Source organism: Geotrypetes seraphini, chromosome 1 (assembly GCF_902459505.1).
Source record: "Geotrypetes seraphini chromosome 1, aGeoSer1.1, whole genome shotgun sequence".
Classification (NCBI taxonomy): domain Eukaryota; kingdom Metazoa; phylum Chordata; class Amphibia; order Gymnophiona; family Dermophiidae; genus Geotrypetes; species Geotrypetes seraphini.
This window is the reverse complement of record NC_047084.1, coordinates 296,067,747-296,088,340: the sequence shown is the minus strand read 5'-3', so window position 1 is coordinate 296,088,340 and position 20,594 is coordinate 296,067,747. Positions and strand designations below refer to the sequence as shown.

General features: G+C 42.7%; 1 protein-coding gene across 1 annotated transcript in view; it reads right to left on the bottom strand.

Moving 5' to 3' along the window:
* The window catches only part of LOC117364557 (disintegrin and metalloproteinase domain-containing protein 33-like), a 313,992-nt gene that overhangs the window by 61,803 nt on the left and 231,595 nt on the right, over positions 1-20,594 (bottom strand). The window contains exons 7-12 of the mRNA XM_033953874.1: positions 20,109-20,174; positions 16,636-16,707; positions 14,500-14,666; positions 11,168-11,252; positions 7,008-7,150; positions 3,380-3,557 (exon numbers count right to left, since the gene is read on the bottom strand). Of these exons, the coding sequence (XP_033809765.1) occupies positions 3,380-3,557; positions 7,008-7,150; positions 11,168-11,252; positions 14,500-14,666; positions 16,636-16,707; positions 20,109-20,174 (711 nt within the window). The remainder of the gene's footprint in view (positions 1-3,379; positions 3,558-7,007; positions 7,151-11,167; positions 11,253-14,499; positions 14,667-16,635; positions 16,708-20,108; positions 20,175-20,594) is intronic.

The window sequence follows — 20,594 nt, the reverse complement described above, 5'->3', positions numbered from 1 at the left end:
CTCTGCTGAGGTTGGATCCAAGAGCCTAATAAAAATCTGGTTTCGATCTTATTTAATTTGAGACAATGAGAGCAGACCCAATCTTCAATAGTACTCACACATTTTTGAATATTAGATAATGTCTCTGACCAAAATTGGGATACCAGAAGAATGACAATATCATCTTCATATTATGTCTTTCAAAAAACCACAAATCCAAGAAAGCAAATGGCCCTGAATTCCAATATGGCTCAAAGTATCTATCATCAAATCAAAATCTGCCAAATTAAAAGCACTACTAGATCAAATTGGATAATAATAGAACATAAGAATTGCCGCTGCTGGGTCAGACCAGTGGTCCAAAATGCCCAGCAGTCCGCTCACACGGTGGCCCTTAGGTCAAAGACCAGTGCCTTAACTGAGACTAGCCTTACCTGCGTATGTTTTGGTTCAGCAGGATCTTGTCTAACTTTGTCTTGCAACCCTGGAGGGTGTTTTACCCTATAAAGGCCTCCGGAAGAGCGTTCCAGTTTCTACCACTCTCTGGGTGAAGAAGAACTTCCTTACGTTTGTACAGAATCTATCCCCTTTTAGCTTTAGAGAGTTCCCTCTCATTCTCTCTACCTTGGAGAGGGTGAACAACCTGTCTTTATCTACTAAGTCTATTCCCTTCATTATCTTGAATGTTTCGATCATGTCCCCTCTCAGTCTTCTCTTTTCAAGGGAGAAGAGGCCCAGTTTCTCTACTCTCTCGCTGTAAGGCAACTCCTCCAGCCCCTTAACCATTTTAATTGCTCTTCTCTGGACCCTTTAGAGTAGTACTGTGTCCTTCTTCATGTACGGCGACCAGTGCTGGACGCAGTATTCCAGATGATGGCATACTATGGCCCAGTACAATGGCATTATAACCTTCTCCAATCTGTTCGTGATCCTCTTCTTAATCATTCCAAGCATTCTGTTCGCCCTTTTCACTGCTGCCGTGCATTTCGTGAACGGCTTCATCAGCTTGTTGACCAGTACTCCCAAGTACGGCACAGGACATCCTGTATTCGTGTATAAGATTTTTGTTACTGACATGCATCACCTTACACTTATCCACGTTGAACCTCATTTGCCATGTCGTGGCCCATTTCTCGAGCATGTTTATGTCACGTTACAGGTCTTCGTAATCCTCCTGCATCTTCACTACTCTGAATAACTTCATGTTGTCTGCAAATTTAATCACCTCACTGACCTTTGCATACTAATTCCTTAGCATAGTCTACCAAAGCAGACATTACTGTTTCTGTGCTAGAATTCTTTCTAAAGCCTGATTGTAAGGAATGTAAAATATAAAATTGTTGACAATAGATGTCTAGTTGTTCTGTAACAAATCCTGTCATCACTTTAACATACAATGGAATAGAAACAACAGGATAATAATTATTGACCTCTGCTAAACTCAACTTAACATCCCTTTGTTATAGATGTCAAAACAATACCCTCTCCAGATGAAGGAAATAAGCCAGATACCAACTTAATCAAATACAGGTGGCAGGCATCCATGCAGCAAAGAGATTTAGCATATTTCAAAAACAAGCAGTTCATATCTTTGAATTAAACGTGATCAAATTTCCCCCAGATCTTATCTAGCGGGATAGCAGATCCATCATTAAATTGTATAGTGCGGAAAGAATCATATGGGGGGTCAGTGGCATAGCTAGGGAGGTTGGCGCCTGGGGCAGTGGCCCCCTGCGCTTCCTTGCCGCTTGAGCGCCCGTCCTCATTTATCTCTTGACACACTCACTAGCGCGAGCAACATCTTCCACCTGCTGCTCGAGCAAGCCCCATCTCCCTCCTGACATCACTTCCTGGTTGAGGGACCAGGAAGTGACATTAGAAGGAAGCCAAAGCCACCACAAGCAGTAGATGGAAGATGCTACTTGTGCCAGCGAATGTTTCATGATGTACGTGTGTGTGAGGGGGGGGAACGGAGAGATGATGGCACCCCCATGAAGAGAGAGAGAAAGAGACTACAGTTGTATGAAGAGAACTGCTGCTAATGGCCCTGCTGGCAGCATTGTGGCATGTGGTATGGAAGAACCTATAACCAGGAGTAAAGTAAATCAGTGTCCCTGAAAAAGCATATTGTATCTGTGAGCCAAAGATGAGGAGACAACTTACCTGTAGAGAGATTGCCTGCACTGTGTGTTCTGCAGGCGAGAATAGCAGGAAATGGTCACAACATTAGCCTTATAATAGCCTGGGGTATGTAGAAGCCGCCGTTGTCCCCACGCCAAATGTTATTAGTGCTAAGGCTGACTTAGTTCTCTTCCTCTACCCTACTGATACGACTGCTTTACACTTTGCCTCTAACGTGAACAGGCAAACTACACCAGTGGTATTAGCAAAGAGTCCTGTGATGTCGAGAGGAAGCGACCCCCCCTTATACAATTGACCTTTCCTTCCCATTTTGCCTCCCTTTATTTTTATTTTCCATTTCGATGTATTTAATAACTCTCCTCTCCCCTTGTTTCCCTTTCGTATCATGTATGTAAATGCGTAAGTGCTTCCCTCCTTTTAGCTTAGCCATGTTTTTATTTTAAGTTTTTTAATTCTTATATTCTATTTTATTGTTAACCGTTTAGATACTTGTATGATAGACAGTATATATACATAGAATTTTTCTTTTCTCAACCATCTTTATTTTCTCTTCTTTATTAATTTCCAGGTACTTTAGTTAGATTGTGAGCCTTCGGGACAGTAAGGGAATTTTTAAGTACCTTCTTACTTCTCATTTATAATCTTAATGTATATTTTCTTCAAACCGCTTAGAACCTAACGGATGTAGTGGTATATAAGAAATAAATTACATTACATTACATTACATATATCAAAAATAAAGAAAATTGAAACTTGAGAGCAAAAAGTCAAGGTTTGGGTGTAACAGCTAAAGAAATCCTAGACACCTTCAGTAATACTGTTAAATGGTACGGAGGCCAGATACTGAGCAAAAGCCCAGGGAAAACCTGAAGCACTTCAGATAGCACTGTTGCTTCAGGGAAGAGGGGTTGGTATGGTATCTCTACAGCTGCTTTGAATCCTGGGAATCCGATACCTCCTCAGGTGAGGAGCAATGGCATGTGTGAGGATTCATAGTTGAAGAATATTAAAAATGCAGAGTCTGTTTCACTCTCCTTCATGGATTTTGTTAAAAAAGCAGCCAAATCAAGAGCACAAGCAACTGTTGCTGTTTGGACTTTCAGAATAAATCAGGATGGAAGAGAGCTTAGAAGGGCTTTTCTCTTGTCAACTGCAGTTACTCCCCCCCCCCCCCCCCGTTTTGACCAACAATATTAATGGACTATTCACTATTAAGCTTCTTAACGAATGGTTCTCTAGGGTATGAGACAGGGAGTACCTCCAGCTCCCCACAGTCACACTCTTCTCCTTCCTCCAGGAACCCGTTGCCACACTTCTTCCCCACCACCAGGTCCTTGGTGTTGGGCATGTTGAAGAGACACACGCCCCCTCCTTTCTGGAAGTAGCTCATTAACTGGTTCTGACTGCAGTAACTGAACACACGAGGGAAGGGATGACTGGAAGGCAAACCAAGAGAAACAGTCATGTTAAAGTACAATAATGTTTGTGTGCTCCATTAAACTTGTTATATATACATTATGCAACAGAATTCTAGGAGATTACGCTACAGTCATGTTTTGTCCTCACATCCCTTTTCCCTATACATTTTAGATTGTAAGCCACTCAGATGACTTTTGTAGATGGGCGGGATAATAAATCCATAATAAACTTGGAATGTTGTAATTCATAGTACTCAAATAATGTCTTGGAGGTAGGAAGAATATCAAGAGCAGAAAAATCAATAAATATTCTTCCCCCCACAAGGGTGACAAAAGGTTGCAAATTCTGTACAATATTACAATGGTAATAATGCATTTTACTGGTTGTCTCATCTTAGGCAATTCTACCTAACTGTACTGAGCCCCTATAGATAATATTTTAAAATATAAGACTATTACCGTATTTTCACGCAAATAACGCGCACCCGTATAAAACGCGCACACGGGTATAGCGTGCAGAAATCACGATGATATGTACAAAAACTTTGGTATACCGCGCTCACGGGTATACCGCGCATGCTGCCCGACGCTCCTTTCGCCCGCCCTGACTTTCCGTGCGCTGTCCCGACTCTCCGTTCACCCCCCCTGACTTCCGTGCACTGTCCCCCCTTGAAGGTCTGTCCCCATCCTGAAAGCCTGATGCCCCCCCGACGTCCGATACATCCCTCCCCCCGAAGGACCGCCGACTCCCCCAACAATATCGGGCCAGGAGGGAGCCCAAATCCTCCTGGCTACGGCGACCCCCTAACCCCACCCCGCACTACATTACGGGCAGGAGGGATCCCAGGCCCTCCTGCCCTCGACGCAAACCCCCCTCCCCCCAACGACCGCCCCCCCAAGAACCTCCGACCGCCCCCCCAGCCGACCCGCGACCCCCCTGGTGACCCCCACGACCCCCCCACCCTCCTTCCCCGTACCTTTGGTAGTTGGGCCAGAAGGGAGCCCAAACCCTCCTGGCCACGGCGACCCCCTAACCCCACCCCGCACTACATTACGGGCAGGAGGGATCCCAGGCCCTCCTACCCTCGACGCAAACCCCCCTCCCCCCCAACGACCGCCCCCCCAAGAACCTGCGACCGCCCCCCCAGCCGACCCGCGACCCCCCTGGCGACCCCCACAACCCCCCCACCCCCCTTCCCCGTACCTTTGGTAGTTGGCCGGACAGACGGGAGCCAAACCCGCCTGTCCGGCAGGCAGCCAATGAAGGAATGAGGCCGGATTGGCCCATCCATCCTAAAGCTCCGCCTACTGGTGGGGCCTAAGGCGCGTGGGCCAATCAGAATAGGCCCTGGAGCCTTAGGTCCCACCTGGGGGTGCGGCCTGAGGCACATGGTCGGGTTGGGCCCATGTGCCTCATGCCGCGCCCCCAGGTGGGACCTAAGGCTCCAGGGCCTATTCTGATTGGCCCACGCGCCTTAGGCCCCACCAGTAGGCGGAGCTTTAGGATGGATGGGCCAATCCGGCCTCATTCCTTCGTTGGCTGCCTGCCGGACAGGCGGGTTTGGCTCCCGTCTGTCCGGCCAACTACCAAAGGTACGGGGAATGGGGGTGGGGGGGTCGTGGGGGTCGCCAGGGGGGTCGCGGGTCGGCTGGGGGGGCGGTCGGAGGTTCTTGGGGGGGGCGGTCGTTGGAGGGAGGGGGGTTTGCGTCGAGGGCAGGAGGGCCTGGGATCCCTCCTGCCCGTAATGTAGTGCGGGGTGGGGTTAGGGGGTCGCCGTGGCCAGGAGGGTTTGGGCTCCCTTCTGGCCCGATATTGTCGGGAAGTCGGCGGTCCTTCGGGGTGGGGATGCGAGTGGTCCTGCCGGGGGGGGGGGGGGATGTATCGGATGTCGGGGAGTCGGCCGGGCAAGAGGGCTTGGGCTCCCTCTTGCTCCGATCGTGGATGCGGGTGCGGGTGGGAGCGCGTGCGAGCGGTCATTCGGGGTGGGGGTGCGAGCGGTCCTGCTGGGGGGGTGAATCGGGCGTCGGGCGGGGTGGGAACTATGTTTTAAAACTTTTGTATACCGCGCTCACGCATATAACGCGCGAGGGGTATGCGCGGTAGGTAAAAACGCGTATAACGCGCGCGTTATATGCGTGAAAATACGGTAATCCCCATTTAAGCTCCCTCAAAACACTCAGCTAGTACACTGCAGGTCAACAAGGGCTTAGGAAATCTTCCTTAGTACCTCTAGAAAACTGCCTAATCATACATCTCATATGTTAGCCTCAATAGGTTCTTGATATTGAAATACAATCAAATCTATGATCAGCATTGACTTCCAAATTTTATTAAAAACGAAACAGATCTCGTTGCGTTTAAGAAAATTTTAAAATCCTATTTATTTCAAGACGCATTTGACTTATGAAACAAAACATTTTTAGGTTTGCATATTCTTCTCATCTTATCTTAACCCATTACCACCCAATGTGCTTTCCTTTTGATGTCAAATTCTAACATATAACAAAATTGTAACTTTTCCCCTTCCTTCCCACCCCTTCCTGTTCGTCCAATTCTGTTTGTCTTTTAAGTAACCTTTGTAAATTAAATGTATTGCCTTATTCTGATGGTTTTTAAATTGTACATCGCTTAGATATTGTTATAAGCGATTCATCAAATAAAGGTTAAACTTGAAACTTGAAACTAGATTTAAGAAAATGTGTTACTGTATTAGTACAGAATAATGCAATTTTTGGGGGTAAATAGGTCCCAGGGCATAATGGATCTAAATTTAGAAGCACCTACATGTGGAAAAGTCATATCAGAAATTTAAGACAGATGTAAAAACATGGGGAACAATATTCAGCAAGTGACACGCAGCATTTTTGCTGTCTGCCACCAGTGTTAAACCAAGATATCGGGGGGGGGGGGGGGGGAACCGGAAGGGAAGGGCACAAAGGTTTTCTTTTCTTTTCAAAAATGTAAAAATACTTATGTGGGTGAAAGGAAATTCTTTATTAAAATCCCTCTTTGCCATCAACAATAAATCAGAGTGTGGTATAGTGTTTAGAGCTACAGCCTCAGCATTCTGAGGTTGTGGGTTCAAATCCCACAATTTTACATGCTCCTTGTGGCCCTGGGCATGTCACTTAATCCTGCACTGCCCCAGGTATATTAGATAGATTGTGAGCCCACCAGGACAGATAGGGAAAATGCTTGAGCACCTGACTGCAAACTGCTTAATACACCTTGTCCAAGTGCTATATTAAAAACCCCCATTCCTTACTCCAGTAGAACAGAGAGGACTATTGCTAATTAGCTGACTTCCAGGGTGTGAGGCTGAAATGCTCCTTCAATTCCACATGGAATCTCCCTTTATTGACTGCAGATGCTGCTCACAGAACAGTTTGCACATAATTTCTGTAACATTTGTCCACTGAGCCCGACCCACATAGCCTCCAGTGATGCTGTCTTGCCCCTCCTCCTACCCTGTGGCTGCAGCCATGACACAGCCTCCTTGCTCTGGGGTAGCTTCCAAGCAACAGCCTTCACTGTCATGGCTCATTCCAAAATTGTGTCCAATTTCATGAGCCATGGTGGCAGCCGCGCCAATCGGTAACTCAGAGTGGTCCTAGTATGAAAAAGTGGAGGAAAAAAAAGACAAAAAGGTTTCCTTAATCATTTGCAGTTCAGATTATAGGAGCAGTAGCGATAGGGATGTCAAAGAGTATGGAAGATCAAATTTTATTTATTTATTTAATTTTAAAAAAATTATATCCCGCTTATCTACTAAGCGGGTAACAGTTGGTACATATATAAAAAGTAACAAATACATTATCAAATAAAAACACTTATTAAGAACCATCATCTTGCATCCAAATCACATAGCAGTGCTTTGTCATCTACTGATTTCATAACGATCACGTACGAAAAGCTGTCTCAAATAGGCAATTTACAATTTTTTGAAGAATTTAAAGTCTATGCATAATCTTAATGTCCCTTTCACTGAGTTCCAAAGTCTTGGGCCCGCTACCAATACAACAGCCATATTGGTTTTTTTGTAATGTACTTTCTGATTCTTTTCCTCAATTAATCTCATAGTTGATTCTAAACGTAAATTTCAGTTTGGAATATACCTTTTCAAAATTTAAATCAGGTACCGTGGTGCCACACCATAAAGCACGTAGTTATATTGAAATCAAAAACTTTTAATTGCCAGGTATGAGCCACGCAGGGAAGGAAGACAGAATGGAGCAGAAATGTTTAAAAAAAAGTAAGAGACAGACACTTATGGAGTGGTGTGACCTTACTACAGTCCAATAGCAAGCTCTTTATCTAGAAATACAGGATTACAGTTTTAGTTTACTTATATTTTCATTCCTTGTCAATTGTATCCCATCTGTTTTTATTTTATTTTATTTTATTTATTTTTTTTAACGCCAATAAAAAGTGCAATACAATTTACATACAAATAATAACAATCAAATAAGCACTTATAAACAATCAGAATCTATACAAAAGATAAAAATTCCCTCCACCATCCATTTTATTTTTATTTCTTAATGTTTCCATTGTGTAAGCAAGATTTGGTTAAGATTAATAATGAGATTCTCTGTTGACAGTAGAATAGAGATATAGAAGTTTCTGCATTATCAACTTTCATTTTAATCCCATTTGAGGTATGACTGATTAGGAGTTACCCACAAAAAAAAGAAGAAAAAAAAAAATCTCCATACAAAATGTAGGAAATAAAGGAAGCAGAGATGACCAAAGTGTCAGGTGCCACTACATGATAGTGATATGACCAAATTATATTTATTCTGCCGTGTCCCAAGAATTTCCATGTCATGTTCCTTTTTAGAATGTAATGCACATGTTTGATTTTTGAATAAATATAATTTGGTCATATCACTATCATGTGTTGGCACCTGCCACTTTGGTCATCTCTGATTAGGAGTTACCATCATATGTTATGTAATTTGGGATTATCTTTATATTTGGTTTTAGTATTATTTTACTTATCTTTTTGGTCATTATTTAATAGGCACTTCTTGTTGTATCTCACTCAGAGCTGCAAATGATGTAAACTGGAAAGTCTTTAAATATAATAAGTAAGGAGGGCTATTGAACATCTCCTGGACTTTCCTCATTGTATTTATGAACTGGGCATCTTGCTTTTTCATAAAGAAATGGGAATTATGAGTCAGTAGGTTATAAGGGGTGAATCCAGGATTAACTCATTTTGTCTCAGATTCCCTGCGGTCATCAAGAAAGAGGACATGATTTAGGCCTGGAATAGTCTTCCTAAGTCATTACTGTATGCTTGTATCTGGTCCTATTCAAATCCAGGCTCAAACCAACCTTTTATCAGACTACTTTTAATTCTTATCCCCTTATTCACCTGTTCAATGCTTATGTTGTTTCATTCATTCCGAAACGAAAAAGTACCCAACAATTCCATAGGTAAGAAGAAGAGACAAAAAAGCAAAAGGCAAAAGCTGTGGAGTCGACATTCTTGGTACAAAATTAAAAGTTTATTGATACATATAAAGGGCTGAAATCCAATGTATATGCAAATGGTGTAAATCATAAGGAGACATAGAGCACAGTCAATGAAGAATGTGGACCCATGTAGGGTGGATTCAACACAGTCTGTGTTTCAGCTAAAAAGCCTTCTTCAGGGATCCAACCTGAACCAACAACAGTTCTGATGAAAGTTGTGACCTGAATGACCAGATTTGTGACTAAAAAGTCACTTTAAAAGTCAATAAAATCTGGCCTGAAGCAGAGTGCTAAAGTTTGGAGGGAGGGGGAGTCGCATAGACTGGAGCCAGCGACACAATAGTGTCCTCTCTCTCAACCCTCTGGCAGATGCAGTTAGGCAGGGCCGGATTTTCCTATAGGCTAACTAGGTTTCAGCCTAGGGCCTCAAGATCAAGAAGGGCCTACATTCAAATTGTTAGCAAAATTAAAATTACACTATTCTAAAAACAGTGAACACTAAAACACTGAACTTAAAATAAGGAGAAATTCTACGCATATGACTAATAAACAAACATAAAAATGTATTGGTTAAGATCAACGTGTTCGACTCATTGGGTCTGTTCGTTTGTATATACTAGATTGCACCAAAGTATAGTTCATACGTTCACTGATTGCTATGGCAAATATTGACGTGCCTTATGCTACTAAGCTCTGGTTTGTTCTCGCATAAATAAAGTGCAGATTGGTGTAGATTGGAACAGACAAACGAACAGACCTATTGATATCTCGACGTTCGGTTATATTCGTGTTACTTCGATAATATGAAACACGTGTTAATGTTATTAGAAAAGATGAGACAAACACATAAACCTTCAAAAAATTCCACATTGTCGCATACAGACTTGTATCAAATAATATTCAAAGAAAATATTCAAGTGGCCTTCCCCAATGTGGAATCAATCTTATGGCTGTTTCTCAGTTTAATAGTCACTAATTGTACTGGAGAAAGGTCATTTTCAAGACTTAAAAATATCAAAAATCAATTAAGAAGCACAATGACCCAGACGAGGTAGTCTTCAGTGAGTATTTTGTGCATCGAAAATGAGACCTTCAGAAAAATAGATTTTGATGAACTTATAGAAGAATTCTGTCTGAAAAAGTTTAGAAGAATTTCTTTCTAATCTACTATTTCATTTTAAATATATACTTGGATTGAATCAGTTCTTAAATAAAATAACTATTAACATAAAATTTAATATGATATACAATTTGATATTTCCTTTTTTGTGATCTGGATTTTGTTTGAATAAAGTTCCATTTTTGGTTTAGTTTAAGACTTAAAATTCATAATAATTCATACTTAAACTTTAAATGCGAATTATTATGAAATAAATTTATCTGAATTGAATTTGGTTTAATCTTCAATGTATTGAATATATTTAATTTGATAGAAAATATGATAAATTTTAGTGTGCATTTTATTTTCGTAGTCAAAGATTTTCATTATTTGAATTTTGTTTCTTTGTAAATGTTGTGTATTATGTTTGATTAGTTATTGTTACAAGTATTTTATATGGTGCTGAGAATAAATGTCCAAATAAGTGTTCTCGACTTTTTTTTATTTATTATTCGTGTCACATTTTTTATAAAGGTTAGTACCAATAACAACATGTTTCATTTAACATATTGATATATATCACAGTAATGATATATTTTATTATCTCTCATGTAATTTACAAACTTAAAAATGGGAGGTGAAAGGGCCTCATAAGTGGAATAGCCTAGGGCCTCTTTTCATCTAAATCCGGCCCTACAGTTAGGTGCCATTCATTCATTCCCACATTAAATAAATCCCCAATCCCTTATATGTCGTTTGAATAGACTGTAAGCTTTGTTGAGCAGGGACCGTCTCTTACGAGTTTTGTGTACAGTGTTGCATATGTCCAGTAAATCTACAAAAATGATAAGCAGTTATGGGCACTTCAAAATTTGTCTGATGCAACATTAAGGCACACTGTATTTCTGCTTAGGGAAGGACCGATAGGAGGTGGGGTGGGGTGGGGTGCATCTCTCAGCCAGAAGGGGAGTGATACAGTGCTTGGCATGACTGTTTCTGAGATGCAGGCAGTCTAAGTCTGTGAGCGTCTAAGAAACGGGACCTTACCATGCTGACACCTCCAGAGTTCTCTGGTGTGCACATTCCTTCTAGTGGTGCCATTCCAATTGTTGTACCTTTAAAAGTCACTCCCCTGTTATGAAGGAAAAAACAAGGGTTGAATTAGCCTGTCCCTGCCATTTATTTCATTTAATCTTTTAAATGAAATATTTTTGTGCATTATTCTCCTAAGTGCCTTCTTACAGCATAGAGATACACAGTACCACCGGCAAGGCTGTGTAAGTCTACTAACGTACACTGCCAAGTGTGTATACCCCTTGTAACACAGAAAGGAGGCACCCCTGAGTGCCAGATGAATTCCCACAGCTCTATCCAGCCAGGTGCCTGACACTCCTCTAGGATTATCAGCATAAAAATGCAGAGGAGATAGAACACAATAAAAAGAATGGAGTAGTAGACTAATGGTTAGACTGCTGGACTGATATTGAAAGAAGTAACATAGTAGATGACGGCAGATAAAACCCCGAATGGCCCATCCAGTCTGCCCAACCCTATCCACTTTTTAAATTACTGATTTAATTTAAATTTTCCTTCTTCTTATATATTTCTGGGACAGAACCTAAAGCTCTGCCTGGTACTGTTCCATCTACTGAAGTCTCCATCAAAGTTCACTCCAAACCCATCTAAACCATCCCAGCCATCGAAGCCCTCTCCAGGCCATCCTCAACCAAATGGCCATATACGGACATAGACCGTGCAAGTCTGCCCAGTACTGGCCTTAATTTTTTCTGATTCGAGATCCTCTGTGTTCATCCCACACTTTTTTGAACCCTGTCACTGTTTTCCTCTCCACCATCTCCCTCAGGAGCGCAATTCAGGGATCCATCACCCTCTCCATAAAGAAGAATTTCCTTACATTGTTCTCGAGTCTACCAACCCTCAACCTCAAATTATGTCCTCTGGTTGTACCATTTTCTTTCTCTGGAAAATATTTTGATCTACGTTAATACCTTTTAAGTATTTTTACATCTGAATCATATCTCCCCTGTCCCTCCTTTCCTCTAGGGTATACAATCTCACTGCTGATCCTTATGACCTTGGATAAATCATTTAACTCTCCATTACCTCAGGTACAAACAGCTTGTAAGCTCCCCAGGGACAGGAAGTTGCCTACTGTACCTGAATGTAATTCATCTTGATCTAGACAGAGCTACTACTGAAAAAGATGTGAGCTAAATACATTTGGAAGCCACCTCTTTTGCATGGCAGCAACTTCTGAAAAAGGGTGGTAGCAATAGAAAACAGGTTTTAAAAATTGTTTCTAAGACATTTTTTGTAGGGCCCTCAGTAGCATAGAGCAAATCAGAATGACTGCCTCACAGCCAGTAGCGTACCTAGGGGGGGGGGGGGCAGGGAAGGAGGTCTGCCCTGGGTACACGCCCCAAGGGGGTGCACAGGAGAGAGCTGAGTGTTCTCCCTAGGGCAGGGGTGCCCAATTCGATGGGTAGCTCACCAAGGCAAAGTGAGTCGATCACCCAGGACTCACTTTGCCTTGGCGATCTATCGGGCCGATCAGTCTTCCTCTCCCCGATGTCAATTCTGCCGTCGGAGAGGAAGTTCTTTTTATACTTTAATATAAACAATTCAAAGCTTGTGTGGATGGAATCAGGTGGTTTGCGGTGATGGGGACCAAGCTTACAGGGATTAGTCCAATAAAATGGTATTTTTTTATTTCTCATTATTTGTTTTATTTTTATTTGTTAATTTGTAAAGTGGTGATTGTTATGTATCAGTTTTTTCAAATGTACATCTACTGTCTTTATATTTTGCACAGTATTAGAGGATATGTGTTACTGTTTTTGTGGTGTTGCATTGTATGCAGAGTCTGGTTTCTTGGCGGTTCAGTTTAACTTTTGTCTACATATTTCTATTTTTAGTTTGTGATTATTCCATATTGGGCGAGGGTGTATCTCTGTTCTGTGTGTATGAAAAGAACATAGTTTTCAGTTGGCATTGACTACAGGATCAATTGACTGTGCGGGATCTGGCTTGTTTAGTTTTACAATGTATGTGTTGGTGTTCTAGTGCTCACTGCAGTGTTTAAGATGCTGCCTTTTCCTAGGTACACTCTTGTTGTGCGATATGTGGATTGTTACTAAAAGTCATATTTTTCATATAGATGGGGAGGTGTCAAAAAATGATGGGCCCCGGGTGCCACATACCCTAGGTACGCCACTGCTCACAGCCAGTGCTTTTTGGGTTGGGGAGCAGGGAGCATGCTTGAATTTCAATGCTCTGTAAAGTGATCTCCTCCTCCCCTCTTCCTGGTGCATTCCCTTCCACAGAGAGGAGGACGCAGCACTTCTAACCTGTGGATGCCTCTTCCTCTGCTGGCACTATTGCAAAGTTTTAATGTGTGGGGCCCTACAGAATCTGCTGGCATTACCATTTCTGACATCTAAACACAAAAGAGGACAAATATCTCACCAAAGAGCAGGAACCAGAAAAAGCAATAGCTATCACCCAAACCAACCTTTATTAATAATCTGGACTTAAAATGCACATTGGGGCCAGACACTGCTGTGCTTCTGCAAATGCCTACATCAGGGGTAAATTGTGCATTCAGATTTATATGTAATTTTAAAATGCATGCATATTAATTGAATGATTGCAATTTTTATTTACTGTTTTATGATTTTTATTTTGTCTGTTTTAAGTTTCTCTGGTTTTATAGTGCATAATTTGCCCCTGATAAAGGTGTTTGCTGAAACATGGACATGTTATACAATTTAAGCCAAAATTATAAACCTGATTTTGGTGACAACTATAATTTTGGTGACAACTATAATTTTTCTAGCTTTTACTGACTTCAGATTGAAAGAGAAAGAGCAGGAAGCTAAAACTGATAATTGCTGGGTTGTTTTCCAGACAGTGGGCCAATGGAGAGACAGTGTTACTGCTTAGCTACAGGGCCAGGCACCAGGACTTCTCCAGAATCCTGCCATGAAGAATTCTAAGTCTGGCCAGTAGATATCGCTGTTATGTAATGACTAGGACTTCCTCCCCCCTTCAGGGCTGTGAACTCAACTTCTGTGGTGTTCCCAGCTCCAACCAACTGGGGAACCAAGCTCTGGCCTGGGAAATGAGCCCACATTCTGTTATTTGGACCTACCAGTGAGCCATTAGGCTCGTCCAAATAAAATATTTTAATGAACACTGATCCCCAAATCCACCACCACATCTGTCAAAGTCCTGTATATACTGTAGTTGTTAAAAATGGACAGGCTGTGGTTCATCTCCTTAAAATAAAGCCTTGCTACCCAGGCTGTTCAGCAACAATCAACAATCTTAATGAAGAGGGAAAGAGACTGGAGCCTCACGTGAGTAGCTGGGCATTGTCGTGCTTCTTTCGAGACTTCAGTTTCTTCTTCCACTGTAGGAAGGACCAAAGGGAGGCATTGGCATCACTGCTGACTGTGCTATGGTCTCTCTCAGTCCACACTTCCAGCCCAATCAGAGCCACCTTGATGTTCAATAGTCTATAAAACTACACACAAAATCATAGAAAAATTATTACCAGTAATGCCTGGTGGGACAGAGGTCAGAACATGAGAGAGAAAACCTTGTCATCACTGTTCTGTGTAGCCATTCCGTAGTTTATCTTCTCTTGTTTGTGAAGTGCACTAAGGAATAAGTACCACTCCATATTAACCCAAGGAACGGCTGCCTTTGTCTACTAGGAGAGCTCATCAAGTCCTCACCAGTGAATGTGACAGAAAGTTTTCGAAAACCTACACAACCAAAAAATCTGAAGCAGATCCATGAATTTGATAGAGTTTGCTTCAAAGGGGTTCATCAGTTCAATAAAATGCGAAACTCTTTCCAAGTTCACCGAATTGTTCAATGAAATTTATTCTGAAGAAGTTTGTGCATAATGGCAGTCCATTACTTCACCTGCATAGCTCCTGGTTTCTCCCCTCTCTCCTGCCCACTTTGGAAATGGCCACTTAATGTCGATATTCAGCAGCACAAACTAGTTAAAACACCTCTGAATACCAGCAGCTGGCCCAACAGAGCGCAATTTAAGTGGAAAGGAACCTCTCTTGCCCTCTTAAATTGCATCAGCGTATAGACAGATGATAATTTGGCCTTTGCCTCTTTGCCTTTCATTGACAATCAGATATCTATTAAGAATAGGTTTGTCAGCTGTATTTAAGTTTTTAGTGCTTAAAGTTGAGACCAAACAGCAGATTCTAGGTGTGTGTGTGGGGGGGGGGGGGGAGGTGAGGCAGGGGGGCAGGTGTCCCAAAGAATGGAGAGCTGAAAGAGAAACAGAGAAAGGTGCTGCAGTAGCCCATACATATGGGTACACACACATGGCCCTAATGGAAACAGACGCAGGCTCCTGTTGGGTATTTGATTCCTGGGTATTCAATGCCTTGAAAATTTGCAGTTGCCTATGTTAGACCCGTCACTTTGAAATGGGAGACTCCCACTTATGTGGATCTTCTTCTATACTCCCACCAATGAACTGTGATCTGCTGAGTGGCTTTCCCGTCCCATGGCAGCAGGAAACACCTTCAGAAAACGTCATCTCCTGCTGGCAGCAGGAGATGACATTTAATAAAGGCATTTCCTGCTGCTGCAGGACAGGGAGGTAACTTCTTTTGCCTCTGGCCACCAATCAGCTGTGCCAGGGGTGGAGCAGGGCAGAGCAATGGGCCAGGAAGGGTGAAGTAATGGGCAGGCTGGGGTGGAGCAAAGGGCGGAATCGGGTGAGCTGGGATGGACCCTATATCTCCCGCTAAGAGGGTCTGCTCCCTTAGCAACTCTGCTGTTACTCTTTACCTAAATTCAGGCTTGATAGGTTTTTACTTTTAACCCCTGTGTAGGATTGTCATTGTAGGAACAGTCTTCGAGCTGACAGGCAGAGACCTCAAGTCCCTCTAGTGCAGGGGTCTCAAAGTCCCTCCTTGAGGGCCGCAATCCAGTCGGGTTTTCAGGATTTCCCCAATGAATATGCATGAGATCTATGTGCATGCACTGCTTTCAATGCATATTCATTGGAGAAATCCTGAAAACCCAACTGGATTGCAGCCCTCAAGGAGGGACTTTGAGATCACTGCTCTAGTGCCTGTTTGAAATGTACTCCGTCAGCTAAAGGGTGGTTCTGGGAGATACTGCTAGGGAGGGGACAGAACTGTGAATGCTGCATCTACAGCAGTGGTTCTCATTCCAGTGCTCAAGGCAGACCCATCCAGTGAATATGCATGGATATAGATTTTTTCCTTTTCAAGGAATTGGTGTATGCAAATCTCTCTCATGCATATTCATTGTGGATATCCTGGAAACTGGACTGGCTGGGTGTGTCTGAGGACTGGGTAGAGAAGAAGTGCTCTATAGCACACCCAGCCCGGTGAACCTATGGAACAGTAGCCAAGCTAGGAAAATGTGCCCTCCCCCCAACTACAGCCTTAGATTGTTCGGTAATACCGCTCAAATTCATCTTCCTTTACCTTGTCCACATAATTTGCAATTTCCAGGATGCGATGTTTTGTGCGGCCCAAATCCCCCGTCTGGCTCATAAACTATAAAAGAAATTAAAACAATAAAGAACACATAGAAAGAAAAGTATTGTAAGTATGGCATAGATCTGCAAAAGACCTTCCCTTCTCTAACGCATTGTGGAGGTCATTTTAAAGAGGGTGCTCAGTTAAAGCACTTGTTAAGGCAACTTTGTAAAGATGTTTACTTGGTCTTTGTAAAATACTAGTGAGTGGCAGGCATAGACATTAAGACATACCCTAGAACTAGGGTTACCAGATTTGTTCGTGCAAAAAAAAAAAAAAAAAGACATGTGACCCTCTCCCCATTCTGCCCCCCATCCCCGTCCTGTTCTGCCTCCAGCCTCGCACATACACAAACCTCATCTCTTCTTTCCCGAGTCTGGGCAGCATCTGGAGGGCCTCCGAGCATGCGCAGATGCGACACGATGTCATACACATGCATGTGTGTGACATCATTGTGTTGCATCCATACGTGCTCAGTGGTTCTCCAGATGTGGACCCGAACTCAAGGCCTTCCAAAATCTGGACAAACTGTTGGGATTTTGAAATCCATCCGGGCACCCGGATGTCCTCTAAAAAGAGGACATGTCTGAGTTTTCCCGGACATCTGGTAACCCTACCTAGAGCTGGTGTAAACGTCCACGCCAATATTTGTCACGTATGTGCGTAAAATGATAGTATTTTACAATTTCTCCATGGTACTTGCTCGCCCAAACTCCATCCTTGTACATACCTATTGAGAAAGCACACACCATCAGTTCAAAGTGTATACTTTTCCAACAATTGGTGTTTTACAAGGGGTAATTTAGGTACATATGACTACATCCACATGTAAATGAATAAAATATTACAAAGTGGATGTATATCTTATAGATTAATGTATACCCCTGTTTTATAAAATTACCATCCATGTATTCTATTACCACATGAAAAGTATTGGTAGACGGTGCTTCACTGCTTTGGGATAAACATTTGCCCCAGACTTTACCAATCAAGAAAAGAAAATCTGAATGCTTTATCACAATTTACAGTCTAAGTAGATTCAGAGTTAAACTACCATCTTTGCCACATTGTAAGTGAGGAAGGAACGTAGTGCTGCCAGTCAACACTAACCAATGCTGCTTTCCAAATTGCTTGGTTGGGGCTAGCTGCTAATTTTCAGCGACATATAAGCAACTGAACTATGCAGCTGGCGCTGCACTCAAAGTTGGGGGTGATGCAGGGGCGAAGTCAGCACTTGGCTGTTTAAGCGCTGATATATTCAGCCTTTAAGTGACCAAGTTTAATCCTCCTTCCTTTTTACAAAGCTGTGCTAGCAGCTGTCACGCAGCAACGGCCCCGAAGCCCTTTAAATCCCTATGGGCTTTGGGACAGTTATCGCAGCAGCCTATGCAAAATGGCATCACAAAAGAGGCCCCTAATGCATAAATGGGACTGCAAAAAGGTCTGTCCTATCTTTATCCACTAACTCATGGCCACTTAATATCGACCTAAGTGGATATGTGTTAACTGGCTAAAAAATAACCGAATATTCATAGCCGAAGCCCAGACAGGGTCTGTCATTGAATATCCAGGAATAACTCCGTTGGCAGTGAGCAAAACACCACCATGGACTGAATATTGATTTAGGGATCAATATTCAGCTAGCGGTGGTAAGTGTTTTGCTCACTGCCGATGGAGTTATTCCTGGATATTCAACGACAGACCCTGTCTGGGCTTCGGCTATGAATATTCGGTTATTTTTTATATGCTGATAATAGTGCAAGCTCTTTGCATATACCCCTGGATTCTACAAATGGTGTCCAAATTTTGGCGCCCAAAATTGCATATGATCCTGAGATCCATGCCCAAATAACACAGTTAAGGAGCCATTAAAACAATCAATAATCAATTAGTGAAGATAATTGGCTCTAATTTGGATTTGTGCACAGATCTGGCTATGTGCAACTCTAGAAGCATCTGCGCCCAAATCCTTTTGTGGGCAACCCAAAAGGGAGGATGCCTATAGGAGGTACATAGGCCGGTCAAGGATGTTCCAAAGAATTATGTGCAGTGTTATAGAATTTAGGGGCACTGCGACCAAGTTATGCACCAGGATTTATACCTGGTTTCAATGGTGACCTGTTAAATGAGCGCAGGACAACTGCGCTCCGACAAATGCGCACATGGACAATTGTGTACACGGACAAATGCGCGCATGGACAATTGCGGTGGTAGATACTATTTTGTCTTTTTTGAGGGGGAGGACCCCCCCCCCACTACACTTTAAAGATTTACTTGCAGATTCACTTGCTATCTGTCACAATTTACAGTCTAAGTATCGTTATTATGGGACCCCTAATCATGATATAAACCTGACCCTAACACGAAGGCCGTGATTTGCTGACACTCCTCAGGCCCTGTCCCTTGGGAGGGGCTTGAGGTGCCAACGGGGCCTGAGGAGTGTCAGCAAATCACGGCCTTCCACTTATGGGCAAGGGACAGGGCCTGAGCAGTGCCAGCAAATCAGAGCTTTCCACTTACGGGCCGCAATTGTCCTGCGTGCACTTGTCCGCGGGCGCAATTGTTGGGGTGCATTTGTCCCAGCACAATTGTCCCGCACGGATTTGTCGGCGTGCCAGTTTCAACTGGTGAAGGTCCTTGCACCCAAACTTGGGCATGGGAATGTGCACCAAGTGCTATTCTATAACAAGCGTTCAAGCCTTTATAGAGTAGTGCCGAGCACAAAGTTTCCTGGTGCCTAATTTTCAGCGCCATTTACGTAATCTGGCTCATGGTGTGCATTATTTGCAAAGAGGATGCATTCTCTCAGAAAGAGTGCATGTTCTGCCAATAGAATGCGCATGAATGCACTATCCTATGCAGGTGTGCACTCAGGAAAGAGTGCACACTCTGAAAAAGTGAGCCCTCTTTGCAAATAATGCACACTATCTGCAAAGAGGGCAAACTCTTAACATTGCTCTCGTAGCTATAAAATGGCCAGAAATATCACAAATAAAATGAAAATTCCCATAAAAAATCTGGGAAAAACCATGAAATGACAATTTTCCAGCTGCCCATCCCTAGTAGTTCTAGAATCCAGTGTTCTCAGCACTAAGCATCTTTCCCATAGAAACAGAGAAAAACACTTTCTGGACTTTCACTCTTTCAAGCTCTACAGAAAGCAGTGTGATTGCCCTATTGCTCTACTAGAACATGCAGAAATAGCGTGTAGCAATTTAAAACATACAAAGTGATATCTTTTCACTGCATTAACTTAATATGTTTCCTGACCAGCTATTGTAAATAATACTTCCTTTTTTCCCTTCGTTAAGTCAAAACAAACCTAAAAACATCAAACTGGTGGCACAGCCTTTCCATTATACATGTCTGCTTGACAGGGCTCACCGTCTCCCCCTATTGGGTAGGATGTGAATGCTCACCAGTGTGTTATCTGCCACAATGAATAACTCCATGTACTTTGGTATCCTCCAGACATCTCTCTTCATCTGGAAAAGAAAAAAAAAAATCAACTGAAAAATAAAAATGTAATCTGTAGTTTACATTCATTTAGCAAATTCTACTTTGGGGAATGCCTGTCAATCCTACAATAATTATCATTCAAGCCATCCATTTCACATGACATAGTTATTGGCTCCTAGCTGGTTAAACAGCGCTAAACGCTAATATTCAGCACAAGATGGCTGCTGAATATTAGAGCTTAGTGCAGACATGGACAACTCCGATCCTCGAGGGCTGGAATCCAATTGGGTTTTCAGGATTTCATCAATGAATATGCATGAGATCTATTTACATGCATTGTTTTCAATGCATATTCATTGGGGAAATCCTGAAAACCCGATTGGATTCCGGCCCTCGAGGACCGGAGTTGCCCATGTCTGGCTCAGCGCCTAGCCAATTGTGTCGCA